The sequence below is a fragment of the Panicum hallii genome, chromosome 6 (genome assembly GCF_002211085.1).
Source record: "Panicum hallii strain FIL2 chromosome 6, PHallii_v3.1, whole genome shotgun sequence".
NCBI classification, from domain to species: domain Eukaryota; kingdom Viridiplantae; phylum Streptophyta; class Magnoliopsida; order Poales; family Poaceae; genus Panicum; species Panicum hallii.
Window position 1 is genome coordinate 2,683,837 of NC_038047.1, and position 14,707 is coordinate 2,698,543.

The 14,707-nt window shown below is 46.8% G+C and overlaps 1 protein-coding gene across 3 annotated transcripts; it reads left to right on the top strand.

The window, feature by feature from the left end:
* Positions 1–3,294: 3,294 nt before the first annotated feature.
* On the top strand, positions 3,295–9,853 carry LOC112897351 (oxysterol-binding protein-related protein 2A-like). 3 transcript variants are annotated; one of them, XM_025965631.1, is made up of 10 exons: positions 3,295–3,750; positions 5,487–5,849; positions 6,103–6,181; positions 6,371–6,765; positions 7,219–7,374; positions 7,664–7,831; positions 7,926–8,066; positions 8,656–8,883; positions 8,965–9,078; positions 9,210–9,853. In XM_025965631.1, the coding sequence occupies exons 1-10, from the start codon at positions 3,352–3,354 to the stop codon at positions 9,363–9,365; spliced, it is 2,199 nt and encodes a 732-aa protein (XP_025821416.1). In that variant the 5' UTR covers positions 3,295–3,351; the 3' UTR covers positions 9,366–9,853. The 3 variants fall into 3 exon arrangements, with proteins under 3 accessions (XP_025821416.1, XP_025821417.1, XP_025821418.1); XM_025965632.1 differs by lacking the exon at positions 3,295–3,750 and adding an exon at positions 3,782–5,131; XM_025965633.1 differs by lacking the exon at positions 3,295–3,750 and having other exon boundaries at positions 5,814–5,849; positions 6,066–6,181.
* Positions 9,854–14,707: the final 4,854 nt, after the last annotated feature.

The window sequence follows — 14,707 nt, forward strand, 5'->3', positions numbered from 1 at the left end:
GAGCTCATTGCCTGCTAAATTTTTGGCATTGTTTGACATGAAAATGCGATTAAGCAACATATATAATGCAACATGTATATATAGCTCCTGTGAATTCAAATATAAGGCTAGGTAAAAATTGGTGATCATAAACCATGTTATGGAGCGTGATGAGAGAAAGACTGTTGTCTTAAGAGAAAATCACTCATAAGATAAAATTTAGCACTAAGAGACAACTCGTATGTATGCTGTTGTGTCATAGAGTATGTCTTTGCAATGGATGCATTTCTTTTTTTTTCTTTTCACTGATCCATGATTTGAGTTACAACGAGAGTTGAAGTCTAAAGTCATATTATGATACACGGAGTTTATGAGGTGAAGACATCACTGCTACTATCCCAAAATATAACTATTTTTAGATTTATTTCAAATCAAACTATTTTTTATTTGATCAAATTGTATGACTGAGGCCTATGAAATTAAATTAGTTTCATCACATTAATCATGAAGTACATTTTCCATACTTATTTGGTGTTGTCGATGTGAATTTTTCGTAGATGAACTTAGTCAAACCTGAGATACTTTGTCATAGAATAAACCTAAAAATAGCTAAATAGCTATTGAAGGAGTATTATATTATTTCCTAAAATAGTGTTGTTAAACTATTCCGAGTATGCCGGGCCATTTTGCATGTACATCACTACGTAGTATAGAGATGTAAGTTATATATATTTTGGGTCATTGAGTCGATCCAAAAATTAATAAAATAAACTAGAATGACATTCTGCGTAAAGAATTTGGGAGATGAAATAAACTAGAGTGGCATGCCATCGTAATTAATTAGTTGACTAAAAAATACTATTAAACCCACTTGCATCCTTAGCACTACCTACTTCGTCATTAACAACTTAATCTGGCACCGACTATTGGAACCCCGAGCGTCGGTCCATACTCTCTGTGAGAGCTAATTTCCCAAGCACGGGTAGTTGCTGGTATCTAAGGAGGAGTTTGATTTCGGAGGCTGTACTTTAGCACTATCATCTTAAAAAGAATTTTTATCATAGTCTAATTATAAAACTAATTATAGAATCCTGGGCTAATTTGCGAAACGAATCTAATGAGGTATATTAATCCGTGATTAGCGGATGGTTACTGTAGCATCACTATTACAGATTATATATTAATTAGATTTATTAAATTCATCTCGCGAATTAGCACTCATTTGTGCAAAAGATTTTATAAAATAATTTTATTTAATACTCTTAAAAATAGAAAAATTCTCTTTAGTATAATAAGGATAAAGTTAGCCCTCCGAAAACCAAATAGAACCCCACCCAGAGAGTCTCGCTGGTCAAGCGGGCCACACCAGACACGCACACGTGCCGCCGCTAGTGGGCCTGACATTTGATTTGACCAAAGAAAAGCGAAAAGATGTCTTCTAAGCAAAACTATCAAAGCCTTCATTTTCTTACAACACCTAAGGAACACTATTAGAGACTGAGTGGTGTTTGTTGCCTTGTTCTATAATTTATACTAAAGCCCTCCAAAAGTTGATATTATGCTTCTAAGGAAACACAGTTAGATGTATCTTTTTAGTATGGATGCAATAAAAATAAACTAAGCTATAGTTAATCCTATTTGCGAAGTATCAACCCTGTTTGAGATGCCAAATGTTTTCTTGAGTAGAATTTCTTGGATTTCATATAATATTTCTAAGGTGTACCTAACTTTACTGGCTATAATGCTATCGGTCCTCTGAATTCCAAGCTTAGATTTCCCCCTCCATTTTTCGTATACCCCCTTGCATGTATTAGGTAGTGGCCACTCAATGGCGTCCCAGGTAGCACACTTCTGGAGTGAAGCAACTGTCTTCAGTCACAAAACAATCCCAGAGGGCTAAGTGGAAGCTGCTCTAACCGCTCGCTACTGCCTACTAGTTTACTAGCTAGTACACCCTTCTCTTTTAAAAATCCCTGCCAGTACACTTTAACTATGCATTAAGGCCCACTAAATCGAGTCATAGCATGTGAACCACTCCTGATCCCTATGACATCATCATGTGCTCCTACATCTGGTAAACAGGGCTTGCTGTCTTTACATATAACTTCTACTCCTTTTGTGTTTTGCTTCCTTGCATTATTTTTGTAATTCCCCAAGAACCATGATTCTAAAGTGTAAGTTGTAAGAAGATATACCACATAAAGTTTACTAAATGTAGATAACAAGAGATGACCCCGAAATAGGCAAAATAGCATATCCAAATGTTCAGATAACCATAGCACGATGATCTTCACGAACCAATATTTCCACAAATAAAGTTAGGATGAATCCAAAAGTGTTCAAAACAACTTCTTTAACATCTAGCTCTATCTTGTATGAGCACTAAATTACAAGAGCTAGATAATCATAGAAATATCTTAAGACATAAGTTAGAAACTATGGCCTTTTTGTCCCCATCCCTCGAAATAAAGGGCCATGCTTAAATCAGTTTATGCTTTTTAAGGAAGGGTACAACTCCTGGGTGTCACTAGCTAATAAAGGAACACACTTTTAGTGTGAAGTTTGTGATGCTAAGTGAACCTATCTTCAGAAAGTTCACCTAAAGGTCCTAACTGTGCACGTCAGATTGCAAAGCAAGATGAAAACAAGCTAGCAATAATCAATTTTTACGTGCACGCAACTTCACTAAAGCTCTAATAGACCTTTAAACTCTGGTTCCAAGAAAACGCATCAAAAATATTAGAAACAACTCACTTCACAACCACAAAACGTGTAAATAGCTACGGGTATTGCATTGAATAAAGGAGGATACCCTTTTCATGTAAACTTATAAAAAAATTGTTACAAAGTTTGGCATATACTTAGCAACCTCTCATGACGATTTATATTAATTCGTGGACAAAACATCCTATGAAATAGACAATAGTTAAAAACCGCTATGTGTAACAACCCCACATCCTACCTAGCATCATACAGTGAGTATATACCAAGGTGTTCTGCGGACAATTTCTAATCTTTGTTGTAAAGAGAGTTGAGATGATGTGACAAACTAATCCTTTTTATCAGCCACAAGAGAGGCAGGATTAGTTGGATTAAAGAGCAAAATGTGGTGGTTGTTGCAGTTTTCTAGACAGAGGCCAGGCCAAAACAAAGAACCAGAAAACCCCCCAAAAAGATCCCAAATAAAGCCCGGTTTGTTTGTAACCAGGAGAGGAGAGCACCGAGAGGAAGTGGGCCCCACACATAAATAGCGACCAACCGCTGCTAAAAATAAAGCGTGGCGAGGCGAGCGAAACTCGCGTCTCTCCCCCCCTGGCCCCTTCCCCGCGTCCCTTCCCTCCCCCGCCGTCGCCTCGCCGCCACCGGAGCGGGATGACGCAGAGCATGAGCAGACGCGGCGGGAGCGGCCGCGGGTACGGACTCCACCACCACCACCACAGCGCGCTGTGCTGCCTCTCCGCCGCGCCGCCGCTGCCGAGGGACGCCACGCCGACGCTGCCGCTGGCGCCGGACCCCGCCGCCGCCGCCTCCGCGGCGGCGGCCTCGGGGGCGGCGGTGGCGGTGGAGGGGGTGCTGCACAAGTGGACCAACTACGGCCGCGGGTGGCGGGAGCGCTGGTTCTCGCTCCGTGACGGCGTCCTGTCCTACTCCAAGATTCGGGCCGGCGCGGGCGCCGGCGCGGCGGAGGAGGACGGCGAGGTCAGGCTGATCGGTTCCAGGGTCGGCGGCGCGCGCCACACTGAGAAGCCCACCGGCGTCGTAAGCCTCAAGGTCCGTGCTCGCCCTCGCCGGCCCCCTCTCGTGCGGTTCGTGTGATCCGGCCTCCCGGTGGGGCAGATTCCGATTTCTCGATTTCGCTCTCTCTTTTCTCAACAATTTTCTCCCCGCATTTGCAAGTGCTCGTTCGGTGGATGCAATTCAAGTCTAACTTTAACCTTTCACCGCGACCACTCCCGTTGAATTCGTGATTTTTCTTCTTCTTCTTCTCTGCTGTGATTTCTGAATCTGTGTTCCTGGGGAATTCGTTTCGTTGCCTTCATTAACAATCCAGCCAGCGCTGCTGTTCGCTGGAACGCATTATTACCTCACCGGATCAAGTGTTGAAAATTGTAGCAGCCAAAGAAATCTTATTTAATCGGTCCTGGGTTCTTTTTGCGGGGGGGTGCAAGGTAGATTCTCGTGTCGAGTTCTGTCTCATGATGATGGACATGGAATGGTTGGTGGGAGACATCGTCACATTGCTGGATCGAAGTGACGTGACCTCTCTTTTCTATTTTCCTTTTGCCAGGATACTCGCATTCATTCCATCCTTCTCCTTGTCTGTGCATTGCCGTGACAAATCATTTCAATCCTGTCCATTTTGTTGCTCAGGTCATCGCTTCCTCGAATCCATTCCAATGGTGCTACCATTAAGAGGCATGATTAATTAACCAACTGATTAACCACCTGATTAGTGGTCCTAAGACCGTTTCTTGTCTAAATTTAGCAGAACCTAGTAGTTTAGCTATAAGGGAACAAATGGCGTCTTTTTTTCCCTCTTGATACTAGTATTTCCAAAAGGGCCGTACCTTTCTCTGTCACGTGGTCAGGCACATCTTTGCATGTAAAGCCCTGATCCTTTCGCAGTTTTGTGTCTAAATTCCAAGCCTTGTTGTCATTTCCGAAAAGGATGAGGGCTCTGTTGCCATTCTATTGATCAAGATCGATAGGACAACAAAGTTTATCAGTTAGTCGCTGTCTTATTACTGTGCGCACTTTTTTAACCCCAAAAATGCTGTGTGATAGGATTCATCCATATGGATGAGTGCATGACAGATGCTATGTGATAAGTTGAATTATTTAATGTGATTAGAGGATTGGATATGCTCTGAGGATACTTTTGGAATTTGCATTATTGATGTTTACTGCTCCAGGGGTTGCTTTTCCACGATGCTTTTACTAGCTGTTGAACTCCCAGTGTTAGTACTATCACTGGGTCTTTTCATGGCCTTTACCCATGGGTCCCAAGAATTAAAGCATGTACAGTCGATCCAAGTGGCCACATAGAGAGAGGGAGCTTAGGAGAGGGAATAAAATGGGGCTCCTGTGGTCTATGTCAGATTGAATCAGGGGGGGCCTTTGGATCTTCAACTGCATAGGTTGTTTTCTTGAGGTAGATTGTAGATTAGTTCTACTTTCGATTTCATTCTCGTTGCCCTTTCCCCTGACCCTTTCGTTGAAATTGAAGGGAGAGGGTACTCATTCGGATGAATTTTTTGGGAAAAATACCATACAGGGCTCTTAAATCTGTTTTTCATCTTTGCCTCTCTTTTTTCGGGGGTTTTACTTCTTAACAGAAGTTTCTGGTGCTGTGTACAAATGTTATGGATGTTAATCTGTGTATGTGACTGTGTATGCTTTTCATATGGCTGATGGGTAATGTTGCACATGGAAAGTTTTAGACATTTTCATGTGCAAGGCTACCCAGTTTCAAGTATATGGCAGCCAATGAGTTACTATGTTTCTAGGTGTCAGCATTTCGGGAGAGTAAGTCTGACGATAGGAGATTCTACATATTTTCCCCCACAAAGACGCTTCACTTGAAGACAGATTCAAAAGATGACCGTGTTGCCTGGATTGAGGCCTTGATCTTGGCAAGGAGTGTGTACTCTCTTGGGTCACTCAGTGGGAGAGTAACTTTCGTGCAGTGCGATGTTTCGATTTCAACTGCAAGGCTTCGAGATCGAATGCATCAGGAGGGTCTGAATGAGAATCTTATTGAGGACTGTGAACAGATTGTACTTTCTGAATTCTCAAGCTACCGGAAGCAACTGAAGCGGCGTTACGAGGATTACTTAAGCTTGTTTGGGTCCTGCAGACACAATTTTGAGGTAAGAGCAGCTGCATACGTTCTTTGTATGTGTTCAAACTTTGCACAAAAGTGACAAGTAGCAGGAACCACCTCAATGGCTGAAAGTAAGAAATATAGTTCTTGGTAAACTTGTGGGTTCTTAAATTCCTGCTAATCAGTAGATCTCATGTTGAAATAGTTACACAAATTTGCAAAGGTTACTCCTTGAATGGTTACTCTCCTCTTTTTCCTGCAGGAATTTTACATAGTGTATTACACACATATTTGTGCAGGAAGGTAAAGATGGAAGTATAACACAGGGGGAATTGACAAGAAATGACTTTTCTAGTTCTCGGCATGGAAATTTTAGTGGTACGACTTTGACACATACTGGGTTATTTCCAGCAGTAGATCAGCTGCATGATCTACTTATCTGTTTCTTGTGTCTGTATTTCAATCTTCTCATGTATGTGTTTCAAGTAGCATGAGTAATTTGAACTCCCACCATTATTTCCTAAGAACCAGCATTTTGTTAATGGTTCAATGGTTGTTCTTTCCCAGAATATAGCACAACAGAATCTGATGAGTTTGAAAAGAATGATGGAGGTGAATTGACCTATGAAGAAGAAACTCCATTCTTTGATTCTGTGGACTACTTCATAGAATCAGACAACAGGTCTTCAACCATGCTAAGTGTTCAGGAAGTTGTGGATACCCAAACACAAGATTCTAGTGACAGGTTACCACATATCAGACGAAGGACTAGACTACCAGAGCCTACTGAGAAAGAGAAAGGGATCAGCCTCTGGTCCATTATTAAAGATAGTGTTGGAAAGGACTTGACACGAGTTTGCCTTCCAGTTTACTTCAATGAACCTCTCTCATCCCTTCAAAAGTGCTTTGAAGATTTGGAATATTCATACCTCTTGGATCAGGCCTATCAATATGGAAAAATGGTAAGATCACTTTCATGTCTTTGATATTGCATGTCTAGGACATTCATCTGCTTTAGATGAGAGTTTCAGAGATCGATGAAATTGTGGCGCCAATCCCTTTACCACATCACTATTCAAATCAACACACCTAATCTGCAAATGTGATTGACTCATGATAAAACTAGATGGATAATATCTGCGAGAACCCATAAAAATTATGCTGTCTGGTACTTGTTGATGCAGTATACTAATAAGCTTGGAAGTTTATTGATTCTTACAAAAGTGATAGGTGTTATCACAGTATTATAGTTTGACATGTTAGTTTTGTTCAGCCATGATGTATCAGTATCGCTCGTGAGTTTGGGATATGATGCAATTTTGTGCATCAACGTATAGCATGTTTCTAATATTGTGCATGTTCCTATATCTTATAAGGATTTTTGCTCATTTTTATCTTACATATTTGAAATCTAGGGAAACAGCCTCATGCGAATTCTCAAAGTAGCTGCTTTTGCGGTCTCCGGTTATGCTTCATCCGTTGCAAGACCTTGCAAACCATTCAATCCATTGCTAGGAGAGACCTACGAAGCTGATTACCCTGATAGAGGAGTTCGGTTTTTCGCAGAAAAGGTTAGTTGAGGACTCTTTGTTGTTCTTATTCAAGAGATTGTGTCTGGATCTCTGGGGGAAGGAATAGTGAGAAACTCTATAGATTTACAAAGAAAGTAAAGTTTTTTCCTTTACGTTCATATAATGCAAAACTGATATATATATATATCTGCATCCAATGTCATGAAATTTCTGATAAAGCTATGTCCCTTTGTTTACCTTGTACTGATCAGCCATATCTTAATATGTGATACTTTGCATCGGAGGCTTTTAATTTCATCACGTTGCTGTTCAACATTTCCACCAATAGGTTAGTCATCATCCAATGCTGATTGCCTGCCACTGTGAAGGCAAGGGTTGGAAATTCTGGGGCGACAGCAATCTCAAATCCAAGTTTTGGGGGCAGTCAATTCAAGTTGAACCAGTTGGCATTTTGACTGTGGAATTTGACGATGGTGAAATCTTCCAATGGAATAAGGTGTGTAGCACAACTAGGAATGCCAAGATCTCTGATTGATACTCTATATTTTCTCATAACTAAATTCTGTTTTCACACAATAATGCCTTTTCAGGTTACAACGACTATTCATAACCTCATCCTTGGGAAGTTGTACTGCAGCCACCATGGAACCATGCACATAAAAGGGAATCGTCAGTATTCATGTAAACTTAAGTTCAAAGAGCCATCACTTCTTGACCGGAATCCTCACCTAGTAAGTGTTAACTCAAATATTACTGCTGTTAACCGAGATGTGGAGCCCACATGTTTTCCTCTTCAGCACTTTACCTTATGATGATCAATCTATGGTTCACTCATTACCTTCTTTTGTACTGTTGGCATTTAACTACAAAGAATTTGCATGATTATCATGTCCTTAACATCTGTCAGATGAACTTAGGGAAAGACACACTTGTGTTTTTACTAGGAGTACGGTGAAGAAGAATCTCTAGTGTGATTGTAGAAACCACTGTTTCATTTCGAACTCCTGGTCTGAGGTCTCAATATGAGTTGTTTCAGTTGGCATCCATTTGACTTTTGATTACATTTGGGGGAAGTGGTTTGTTCTTATGTTGATCATATACTTTCTGGGGTTTTGGCATTGTACCGAAGTAGCGATTTACAAATTTCCTTATGTATTTAGGTAGTTAGGTTACTGAGACTTGTATCCTCGTCTTCAATGTCTGACATCTTAGTTCAAACTTAGTTCAGGTGGTATTATAAGCAGCTACTCATTGTTTTAATTTTTGGTGCATAAGTGCTTTTAGCATTATGTTTATCTTTTGCATGCACTGTGTCCACAGGTACAAGGCTTTGTAGAGGACAATGATGGGAACAAAGCTTCATTTTTAATAGGGAAGTGGGATGAAAGCATGTATTATAGTAATTCTGATACTTTCAAGGTGAGAAGTGCTGATCAACTGAAAGGTGCCTCGCTATTGTGGGAAAAGAACAAACCTGCTCCTAATCCAACGCGGTACAATCTGTCTTCGTTCGCGATCACATTGAATGAGTTAACCCCAGGGTTGCAGGTATGGGTGTAAATGTGATTGTCATACAGTGTCCCATAATCAAGATTTTTGTCCTAATTGCTTGGCCATTCCCGGATATAGGAAAAACTTCCACCTACAGATTCGCGGTTGAGACCAGATCAGCGCCACCTAGAGAATGGCGAATATGAAAAGGCGAACGCTGAGAAGTTGAGGTTGGAACGGCGTCAAAGAATGGTATCGTCCATGTCTCCTCTTGTAAAATTTGGCATGGATAGGGTCATGCTTAGTAGTTTCCACAGAACTCTATCAAATTGCATAAATCACTTGCCCTATATGCTGTTTCATCTTAGTCTGTCTTGTTGCAGTCCACGAAACTTCAAGACAATGGCTGGAAGCCCCGGTGGTTCGAGCAGGACATGGAGAACGGGACGTACCGCTACAAAGGCGGATACTGGGAAACGAGAGAGAAGGGACGCTGGGATGGGTGCCTCGACATATTCGGGGAATTTGCTGAGACATGAGCACCCTGTTCTTGCAGTAGCAAAGGATCAAGCAGCCAGCACCCATCCGGCAATGCCATTTAGGAACGACAGAGCACCGCCATCGTCGCTGGAGCTCCTCTTGTTAAACAAGAATAGGGGAGCACTGCGCGAGGAATATAGGGGAAGGCGGCATTGCCATCATGAACTGAATGGTAGCAAATATGGATGACGATGGAGGCATGGCCAGTCTGTTAGTATAGTATAGTCCCGATGCAAATAAGAATGTTGGTCTCCATTCTTTGGTTCCTTGTGTTGAACATGGATCTGTTGGTGTTGAGTAGGCTACCCGGCCTTCATTTCATCATGGAAGAGATCAGCTTGCTCGGCTATGGCAAAATTTTGCCTGCCCATGTAATGCTTTTGCCGATTGTAGCCAGGATGGGAAAAGAACCTTCTGTAGAGAAAAAGAGCCAGTAAACTTACATGAACCTGACATAGTTTAGCAAATAAATTTCCTTTATTTCCTATATGGTGCATTTCCCTTTGCCTTCTTAATAAACTACATGCGTCTTAACGATTGTGCAACTGGCAAAACTCACTGTCATTCCTGTGTTAATTTCTTCGTTTGCAAATTGCATCTTGTTTCCTTGCGTCACTATTATTTTCAGCAACGGCAAATCAGATCTAGGATAAAAAGATTGAACGGCAACTGTAAATACACGTTAGAGTGTACACCAAAAACTTGAATTTAGCACCCTATGTCTTTTATCGAAAATTATAGAACTTATTTTTCATTTGAAACTGTATAGACTTGGAAATAGTCACTACAATGTAGATCCCAACATTTTAACATCCTCAATTTCCTTTGGTTTTCCACTGTTAGGTCCCTTATTGAGCATCTCTTTAACCTACCAGTCCTTGGAAGCTATGCATGGATTGATGATCATGTTTGGCATGGTTTCAATTCCCAATTTGCCTTAGATCAATGCTTGGCAGACCAAAATTAGATGCTTTCAGATCTGAAAGTAAGATTCAGAACCAAGCAAGGACTAAAGTAAGATCTTATTATTCATGTTTGACACGGCTTCAATTCCCAACTCGCCTTAGATCTAGGCTTGGGGGTTCACTAGCCAATTATTCATGGAAAACCCTGTAGGATTATTCCTGTTTGTTTTGCAGCGAAACTGAAACAGCATATCACTTGCTTTTTGATCGTGTCGTGGCTAGACAGCTTTGGCTAGCGATTGCGGAGGTTTGTGGTATTAATATTTACAGAAGTGATATTGCATAGCATCAAAACCCTAACAGGGCATACCAGTTTGTAATACACATAGGCCCAATGGGCCACAATGCCCCATGGCCTCAATACACTCCAACACCCCCCCGCAATCTGAACAACCGGCGCAGCGGTGTTCAAGACTGGACAAGAAGAGAGTACAAAGGGCAAATACCCCCCCCTCCCCCCCCCCCCCCCCCAGCCACGACTAGCCACCGGCTACGTTGAGGCTGGATCGAAACTCCGAGAAGGTCGAGGAGGGCAGCCCCTTGGTGAAGATGTCAGCAAACTGGGAGGTAGTCGGGACATGGAGGACCCGAACATCGCCGATTGCGACTCTGTCGCGCACGAAGTGTAGGTCGATCTCCACGTGCTTTGTCCGCTGATGCTGGACGGGGTTGGTGGAGAGATACACGGCGCTGACGTTGTCGCAGTAGACGATCGTGCTCTTGGCGAGCGGGCTGTGGAGCTCCGCCAAGAGCTGTCGGAGCCAGGACGCCTCCGCAACGCCGTTAGCGACAGCCCGGTACTCCGCCTCGGCACTGGAGCGAGAGACAGCCGGCTGCCGCTTGGACGACCAGGAGACCAGGTTGCCGCCCAGGAAGACGGCGTAGCCAGAAGTGGAGCGACGGGTGTCCGGGCAGCCAGCCCAGTCAGCGTCGGTGTAGACCACCAGCTCAGCAGAAGACGAGCGGTGAAGTACCAGGCCGAGGTCCACAATGCCACGGACGTAGCGGAGGAGACACTTCAGCGCAGCAAGGTGTGACTCCCGGGGATCATGCATATGGAGACAGACCTGCTGGACAGCGTAGGTGAGGTCCGGCCTGGTGAAGGTGAGGTACTGCAAAGCACCAGCCAGACTCCGGTAGGCAGTAGGATCAGCCACCGGATCACCCACATCGGCGGACAGCTTCGCCTGAGTGTCGACAGGAGTGGAGCAGGGCTTGCAATCAGTCATCCCAGCTCGGTCCAAGATATCGAGTGCGTACTGCCGCTGGTGCATGAGAAGACCAGACGGGCAAGGCTCAACAGTGACGCCCAGGAAGTGGTGGAGCTGACCGAGATCCTTCATAGCAAACTCCTGCTGCAGAGAGGAGATGACACTCTGAAGTAACTGCTGACTAGAGGCTGTGAGCACAATGTCATCAACGTAGAGCAGCAGATAAGAGGTCTCATCCCCTCGGCGGTAGACGAAGAGAGACGTGTCAGACTTGGCCTCGGTGAACCCCAATGTCAGCAAGAACGTGGCGAACCGAGAGTACCAAGCCCGAGAAGCCTGCTTCAGCCCATAGAGAGATTTGTTGAGCCGGCAGACCATATCCGGATGGTTCGAATCCACAAATCTCGCTGGCTGAGAGCAGTAGACAGTCTCTAACAGAGTGCCATGAAGAAAGGCATTCTTCACGTCCAGTTGGTGCACAGGCCAAGAGCGCGAGAGCGCAAGCGACAGGACAGTGCGCACCGTAGCAGGCTTCACGACAGGGCTGAAAGTCTCATCATAGTCCACACCAGGCCGCTGTGTGAACCCCCGGAGAACCCAGCGAGCTTTGTAGCGCTCCAGTGTGCCATCAGCCCGACGCTTATGCGTCCAGATCCACTTGCCAGTCACCACATTGCAACCAGACGGACGCGGCACAAGGTCCCACGTCTGGTTGGCAAGAAGAGCCGCGTACTCCTCTTCCATCGCGCGACGCCAGTGAGGATCCGCCAAGGTGTCGCGGACAGAGGAGGGTACAGGAGAGACACGCGGCTCTCCCTCGGCGGCGGAGAGAGTCGCGGCCTGAGAGGCCATCCGCCGAGTCACCATGGGATGGATATGCCGAGGATCCCGATGGATGACTGGCGGGTGGTAGACCTCCGGCTCGGCACGAGAGGGAGCCGGAGGAGGCGGCAGCGGTGACGGCGCCAGCATCGGTGTCGCAGGAGCCTCCGGAGTAGGAGGCGGCGCCAGGGTCGGTGCCGAACGACGCCGGTACACCTGCACCGGCGCAGTGGACTGCGGTGGTGTCAGGGTCGGTGCCGAGCGACGCCGGTACACCTGCACCGGCTGGGCGTACCGCGCAGGTGAACGTGAAGGCGCTGGAGCCGCGCGCGGCACGACCGGAGGTCCGGGAATCGCACGTGGTGCGACCGCGGGCACCGGGGCCGCGCTCGACGCAGCAGGGATCACCGGAGACGGTGCCGGCGTGCCGGGGAAACCTGCAGGAAAAGGACAGATAGGGAACGGTGGCTGAACCACCGGGTCAGTCGGAAACAGAGTCTCCAGCTCGAGGTCAGGAGAAGGTGTAGAGGAGGTAGAGTAGGGGAAATCCGACTCGTCAAAGACGACGTGTCGGGAGATCAGAACGCGACGAGAGGTGAGGTCAAGGCATCGGTACCCCTTGTGGTCAGGGGAGTACCCGAGGAACACACAACGAGTCGATCGGGGCACCAGCTTGTGAGAAGCGGTGGCGGAGGTGTTAGGGTAACACGCACACCCGAAGACCCGAAGGTGGTCGTAGCGAGGAGGGGTACCGAAGAGAGCGTGGTGTGGAGTGGGAGCGGGAGAAGCAGTGGACGGAAGACGGTTAAGCAGGTAGGTGGCGGTGTGGAGGCTCTCAGCCCAGAAGCGCGGGGGCAAAGAGGCCTGGATCAGGAGGGTGCGCACGACGTCGTTCGTCGTGCGAATCATCCGCTCAGCCGTGCCGTTCTGAGGAGAGGTATACGGACAAGATATACGCAGCTGAACACCCCGAGACAGGAAGAAGGACCGGGAGGTGGAGTTATCGAACTCTCGCCCATTGTCACACTGGACGGCCTTAACTGTGAGGCCGAACTGAGTGGACACCCAGGCAAAGAAGTGGAGGAGGGTGGGGAAGGTCTCAGACTTGGTGCGCAAAGGAAAAGTCCAAGAGTAATGAGAAAAATCATCAACAATGACCAGATAATATTTATAACCAGACATGCTGAGTACAGGAGATGTCCACAGGTCACAGTGAATCAGATCAAAAGCATGCGCAGCATGCGAAGAAGAAGAAGAAAACGGAAGTCTAACATGACGACCTAACTGGCATGCATGACAGAGGTGCTCAGCAGGGGCCTTAGTACAAGGAGCATCGGTACTACGGCTGAGCTGAGCCAAAACGTCGCGGCCGGGGTGACCAAGCCGGCGGTGCCAGGTGGTGGAAGAAGGTGTCACGGCAAAAGCAGCAGACGAAGAAGCCGAAGGTGAGGCAGCGGAAGCAGGAAGCCGAAGGGTGTAAAGGGGCCCCGGGCTGTCACATTGGAGAAGTGGACGCCGGGAAGCCGAATCCTTCACAGTAAGGCCAGAGGAGTCAAATTCGATAGAACAGGAGTTGTCAGCAGTAAACTGGCGAATGGAAAGAAGGTTGTGAACCATTCGAGGAGCAACAAGAACATTAGGAAGACGAGGAGCAGAACCCACGGCGGTGACAGGAAGGCAAGACCCATCACCAACCATGATAGAAGAAGGACAAGAAGGGTGTGGGGGTCGGACAGAAGAGAGGATTCCGGCATCAGGAGTGGTGTGGAACGAGGCACCCGAGTCGGCGATCCACTCGGTGCTGACCGGCGGTGTCAGTCCCATGGTGCTAAAGGACTGCGCCAGAGCGGCCTGGTCCCACCCCCCAGGCCAGGTCGGCTGCTGGCGAGGCTGAGCTGGCGGGGTCCAGGACGGCGCGAAGAAAGGAGTAGCACCAGTGAACATGGCCACCGGCTGGAGCTGAGGACGAAGTCCCCCCACCTGACCCTGGAGCGGCCACATCGAGATGCGCCCTGACCACGGGTTGCTGAAGGATGGCCAGGGCGTACCTCCAGGGGCAGGGGCAGGAGCGGGAGCCGAGGTCGACGCGCTCCGACGGCCCCCACCGGTACCGGTATCCCCAAGAGCAGGGCCACCAGTGCCACCACCACCACCCCGTCGCCGGCGACGTCCACGGCCCCCCCTCCTCCGGTCTGCCCGGCGGGAGCAGCCCCAAGGAGGGAGGTGGCAGGAGCAGCGGAGGAGGACGGTGGAGTAGCCACGAGCGCGGCGGGGCTGGGTGAGGAGGATCCGGGCGCAAGACCCCTGGTGATCTCCTTAAGAGCGAGGTCGTCCCGGACCTGC

Coding starts and splice junctions, on each gene's coding strand:
- LOC112897351 (XM_025965631.1), top strand. CDS start 3,352: ATGACGCAGAGCATGAGCAGACGCGGCGGGAGCGGCCGCGGGTACGGA. Junction 5,850..6,102: donor CCTGCAGACACAATTTTGAG/GTAAGAGCAGCT, acceptor ATATTTGTGCAG/GAAGGTAAAGATGGAAGTAT. Junction 6,766..7,218: donor CCTATCAATATGGAAAAATG/GTAAGATCACTT, acceptor TTTGAAATCTAG/GGAAACAGCCTCATGCGAAT.